The sequence below is a fragment of the Antrostomus carolinensis genome, unplaced genomic scaffold (assembly GCF_000700745.2).
Source record: "Antrostomus carolinensis isolate BGI_N321 unplaced genomic scaffold, ASM70074v2 scaffold10165, whole genome shotgun sequence".
Taxonomy (NCBI): domain Eukaryota; kingdom Metazoa; phylum Chordata; class Aves; order Caprimulgiformes; family Caprimulgidae; genus Antrostomus; species Antrostomus carolinensis.
The window spans coordinates 43,211-49,210 of NW_010314244.1; the positions used below are offsets into that span (position 1 = coordinate 43,211).

Genomic DNA, 6,000 nt, shown 5'->3' on the forward strand with positions numbered 1-6,000 from the left:
TCGCTAGTTGTTAAAGAAAGCAATCCAACTATTAAAAAAAGTATTTAGCCTAATAAAATAGAAGGATTACACAAAAGCAAAGCGTATTTCAAACGATGCAAACCAGTGTGATCATTTACACACCACAAATGGTACCTAGGTCAAAAAAGCAGACAGGTATTAGAAGTTTTATGGGACTTACGATGTTTCACAATCACTTAAATTATACCTGAGAGTAGAAGAGGATTTATCTACTGCAACACTGCTGGAAATGCTGAAAGTTTCAACAGTAAGTAGAGATCTGACTGGCAAAAACAAGGGCCTAACAATAAATAAGAAAAAAACAAAAAAAAGTATTAATATTCTGTATTTATTTAGAACTGCAATCAAAGAATTACAGGTTACCTAACTAGATCTTCCCAGGTCTAGGCAAGTGCTTATCCTACATTAACAGTTTAAGGGATTTCTGTTAAGTATTTTTTCCAAACAAGCCTAATAAATACTCTTTACAATATGCAAACTCAAACGTTTCTAAAGAACAGATAGCTGCAGTGCCACCAAGTGACATACACTTGCATTTTATTTACCTGTAATCAAGAGCACAACTCCATAGATGTACATGAAAAGTTGTAATCGTAGCTGGAGGATTATATCCCAGAACGGGCTCATCAGAAATATTCAAAAAATATAAAATCTAAAAATCACAAACATATTATTATAATACTTCAATGTCTGTTAAATTAATAAACAAATATCCATTAGAAAAGAGAAAATCTGTAACAGATACAATAAAATGTTTGATTAGTAGAAGGAAAAGGGAATAAACAATCTCAGATATCTAAAAGTGCTTACCCAGTACATGAATACAGAAAAGCACAGAATGTAAACAAGGCAAAAAATACAACATCCAAACTGCAGCCTCAAAGGTTTGGAAAATGCCAATCCACAGATGCCTAAGTGGCTCCTGTACAATGTCTCACAATCCATTTTTAAAGCACTCCCCAAATTCAGTCTCATTCATCTTTCTTTGCAGTTGTTATTTTAGTGTTAGCATTTTCTTTGTTCTTTTTTTCTGAACAGTCAACTTTTCTTATAATACTGCACATTGTTAAAGTAATCTTCAAGTTATCTTTCTTTTTCTTTGAGGGAAGGGCAGGGAATATGCTCAGATTCAGAAATATGTGCGCATGCACTGTATATATTGCTTTTTCATGTATTACTGCATAAAATAAACTCCTATCCTCCTCTTTACGATCTTTTATAGTTCTCTCTCATACCTGTTATACTATAAATCTTTTTTAATTACTCCAAGCCTGGGGCATACCAACACTGTTAGCCTTTTAATTGTTTCCTCTATCTACCTCTTTAGCCAATTTTTTTATTTCCCCTCTCCCTCTCCAAAAAAGATTCTGATTTTTTTTATTTTTTTTTTTTAAAAACAACATGGTGTAGAACAGGTTACATGAACACATAGGAATACCATTCCGAGAAGAAAGTAATGACACAGCGGAGTCCAAAGTACTAAGGTTCAGCTCCACGCAGTTGTACAACAAAAACGCATGTAAAAATAAGTATTCCATATATACTGGAGGATAAGCTTGAATGTCAGGGTTTACTACATGTAATCCAGCATGCTGTAAGTACACACAAGTACACGCAACTGAACTGCTACTGTGCTAACTGCGGGTCCCAGCTCATGCATGTTTACACACAGCTTCTGGATTAAGAGCCTCTAGCCCTACCTGCTATGCAATACCTCAGCATCCACACACACCACTACAACCCTTCTAATTCAGAAGTTTGCACTACAAGCATTTATTTAAACTGCTGCTTACTACTTCCCCAAAGTTGTCTTCTCCATTACTGTTATTCAAACAATGTAAAACAGGAAACAGACAAGGGAGAAACAGGATTTCAGGAATGAAGTGAGAAGAAGGGGAAAAGTAGCATGTTTGTTTATTTTGAGTGTGTTTTGTTTGTTTGTTTTAAATCAAGGATTATCTAAGCACTTGGATAGCACTGGACTTCTGAACTTTTTTTAAGAAACAAACAAACAAAAAAACCAAACCACACCAAAAGAACCCCAGGAAATCCCTGACATGTTGTGGGCAGAGATTTAGGATGATGAGAGGAACTGCAGCAAATGAATATACAAGTAAGAATTTAAAAGCAAGACTACAGTCTGTCATGGTCTCAAATAAAGAGAAGGAACAAAAGTAAAGAATAACTCTCAAGAACACAGTAAGATAGTAAGACACAGTCTAACATAAAGATTTTCCATCAAGGTTTAGTTTGATACTTAAAACAATTATTAAAGCAAGGAGACTGAAATTGAAGGTGTAAGTCAAGAAAACTGTAGCGACCAGACCTGTTCGTGCCAGCTTAAACCTGAAGGCAGTACTCTATGCTGAAGGGTTGCTCCTCTTAGTCCAACAGCAACCAGAAATTCCTGCACAAGAAAGTTGCATGAGTTATACAAAATACACATAACTATTTGACATCTAGATTATGAAACACAGTCATCCTTCTGCTCCCAGAATCTCCAAGTCTCTAGAAACGAAGAAAGGACTGGGTCAGTAGTAAACATTAAAAACCCCTTGCTTCCTAATAAAGGAACCTTGGCTAATAGTCTAATATTTTTTGGAACAGTATAATTTAGAAATTACAATTTTGTACTGGTGGTAGGAAGGAAGGCTACTTGTTTATTCATTCTGGGATTCACCAAGAATTACCAGGAGTACCAACCCAATGTAGTTCTTTCTAAAGATGTTCAAATCTGAGTCAATTGAGCTCCCATGACATTGTGCTGGTCTGCAAATTCCTTCTTCTCCAGATAACTCTACCAACCTGTTTGTCACTACTATGCCAGCTAAGAGGTCATCTTTTAGCCATGCTAATGAATGCTACTCCCAAAGCCAAATGTATCACTCATCTACCAGGGCCACTCCAATGAGGCAAGCAAAGGCTGCCTATGAGATGAGACTGCTAGTAAGCTGAGCAAAAGCTTTTACCTCTAGATTTGTTCTTGCCTAGTTTAGCACCAGATTAAAACTCAACCAAAGAAAAACAATAAAAAGGTCAACTGGCCAAGAAACGCATTCAGTAAAGAAATACAGTGTGATCAGCAAAGTGAAGCATTGGAAGAATTCGTAAATTATGCTGATACTTATATTTTAAAATCCACCTAAAAGATTCTAACAGAAAATTATAGTTTTGACGATGAATGACTCAGAATTATATCATTTCTTCATCTATAACTCTTATAACCCACATCTAGATGCTTCCATATAAACTGAGGTAACTCAATTTATAAATGCACAAATTTGAAAACACAAACCTTTGTGTTGCTCTCTATTTTGTCTGTTTGGATTTTGACTGCAACAGTCAGCATACTTGGACAATCCACTCCTACACCATCCGAAGTAGTCCTACTAAGACCATCTTCTTCAGAAAAACAAATAGTAGGTTCTAACCAATGGGGACGTATTGTGCTGGGCAGTCGTACTTCAGAGGAAGGGATGACCCCATCTACCATACCTGTAAAGAGATTTTAGAATTAGTTACCTCGTGCTTTAAAGCTGTTACCGATTAAGAGTTAAGGAAAATCCTTTTTATACTTAATGCCTTTAAAATTATTTTAATTATCAAAATTAGTCATGCACACTGAAAACTAAAAATTGTGCAGGGGATGTGACTATAAGGTTTGGGGTTTTTTTAATTTATCCAACAAAATGGCAAAGTTGAAATAAAGGACAGAAATCTCCTATGGATTACACGGAAAGATAGGAATATGTCTCATTTTCATTTTATGAGATGGTGCAAGGTTAAACTCTAAACACACAATAATTAAACCTTGCACTGAAAATCCATTAACTTGAATACCACTGACCCAGACATTTGAGGGGAAAACCTTAACAGGTTTAACTACATGGGAGTTACCAGCCATACAAACTACATAGTCAACTTAAAATTCTTCATCTCCTGACTACAATTAGCTACCCAGGAAAGATAAAGTAGCCACTGGTAACCTGTAACTTTTAAAATTAGATATCCCATAACATGTTGGAAGCGTGTACTTTCATAATAAAGAACAGACTGTACTGCTTAATTGCCAGAGGACCACAATATCTTTAAAGACTAGCAGTTGCCAAGGAAAGTTTTAGCTGAACAGGAACTAAGTAAATATAGTTATCATTAAGTTGTATTACTGTAGCATTTCGGAGCATAAGCCATGAAGTAAATCTATTGTCCCAAATCATACGCTATCAGAGGGAGAGGAAAAAAAAGAAAACAAAACTTCAAGTTTATCTAATTTCAAATTTAGTCCCAAAGCCACCTTAATCCCACCCCTACCTTGATGATATAAATTTAGGCTGCTAGAATGGAGACAAACATAGTGTCTGTCCTCAAAGCCTTCATATTTAGTCACGCTGAAAAGTGAACCACTGTTGAACTCAAACCAGAATTCGCCGTATTTTCCTTCCAGTGTATTTCCATCATCTTGCTGAAGGAAGAACAGAAATGATAAAATGATAGCTTGCTGAGTTTGCTGCAGTTAGACAGTCTAACATAACACTTGCTACCAATACATATTTTCCTGCTTGCATTTAGTTATTCTCATGTAAAACAAGTAGAATTGCTAAACTATTGTGTTGCATTATTGTCCACAATACACTAGTATGAAGATTACAGAATTACTGTTGTAAATACTTGTTCCTTCCAAAAACAGTACATACAGCATGAAGGAGAACCCATGGTCAAAGCAACAGAACAACTTTTTCCAGCCCCAGTGTCTCACCTTTACATCTGTGAATACTGATACTAATCCATGTGTCACATTTAGCAGAACAGACAGAAAGCTCTGTGAGTTCTTATTCTGAGAGTCAAGCTTTTTCCTTCTGCGTGACCGATAGTTTGGATCAACAGTGGAATAATACTGTAGCGTTTCTTCCTCAGATCCACTCTCGTCATCTAATAGATAAAATGAAAAACAACTAACTCTCTAGCTCGTGCATGTATTATGCCAATACCTAATTGTTGTTCTCTTGGCAATGTGATTAAATTTCACACTTATTTTACTTAATTAAACAGTAATTATGTTTTTTCTTCTTGATTTAAGTAAATCCTTTCTAATAAGCTTGCAAATTCTTTCCATCATCAGCTTAATCACTTCAGCCAGTTATGCTTTTGAATCACAATAGTTTCTAGATGATTTATTAAGTGTATTACCATAATGAACTGCAGATTTAAATTGACTAAAGCTGTCTTTACTGAAAGTGTTGATGAGCTGGCTGGCCACAGATAGTCCAACACCGTAAGAAAGGTTTTCAAATGTTTCTACAGGAGACGGAGCTGTGGGTTCCCACAACAATAAATCATTGCTGATCCTAGGAAGAAATGCATTATCATTATACAAAATATATTACTATATTCCAACTTAATATAAGGTCAGTAAAGCAGTGTTTCCTTTGCAGACTTCATATAACAATTTCAGATTTCATAAACAAGAAAGAAAAAAAAGTTCAAGAGTACAATAAAGAAGAATGTATTCATGAGTAAAAGCAATTAATAATTAAAGTAACTTTTTTCTGTAATTATGGTATACACATATCAAAGTCTAACATTTGACAGCGACACAAAAAAGCCTCTATTAGCAGGAGTATATTAGCTCAGTAGGTTGGAGGAAGGGTGACAAAATCCTATCTTGATCACATCCATTTTCAAGCAAAGTTGCAAGAAACATTAGTTCTTTTGATTTCAAGTGAGTCTGTGTCCAGCAAGGTAAAAATATGTGACATCCAGTACAGAAGTACACCAACAAAATATTCAATGAACTGAAGTGAAAAAATGCTTTGGAAGTAAAACAATACCTATGAGAGGCTAAAATAGATCAACATCTCTTTATAGAGCTAATGCGTAGCATAATACCTATTTTTTATTTGATTTAAATCTAGTTGTATTTCTTTGTTTATCAGACAGAAAACTAACAGAAATAAATGCTGAACGCCTATCTGTAAGTTG

The 6,000-nt window shown here is 35.1% G+C and overlaps 1 protein-coding gene across 1 annotated transcript in view; it reads right to left on the reverse strand.

Moving 5' to 3' along the window:
• The window catches only part of ATG2B (autophagy related 2B), a 43,611-nt gene that overhangs the window by 16,277 nt on the left and 21,334 nt on the right, over positions 1–6,000 (reverse strand). The window contains exons 19-25 of the mRNA XM_010167574.2: positions 5,209–5,366; positions 4,778–4,950; positions 4,333–4,483; positions 3,317–3,516; positions 2,348–2,428; positions 567–673; positions 209–301 (exon numbers count right to left, since the gene is read on the reverse strand). Coding sequence (XP_010165876.1) covers positions 209–301; positions 567–673; positions 2,348–2,428; positions 3,317–3,516; positions 4,333–4,483; positions 4,778–4,950; positions 5,209–5,366 — 963 coding nt within the window. The remainder of the gene's footprint in view (positions 1–208; positions 302–566; positions 674–2,347; positions 2,429–3,316; positions 3,517–4,332; positions 4,484–4,777; positions 4,951–5,208; positions 5,367–6,000) is intronic.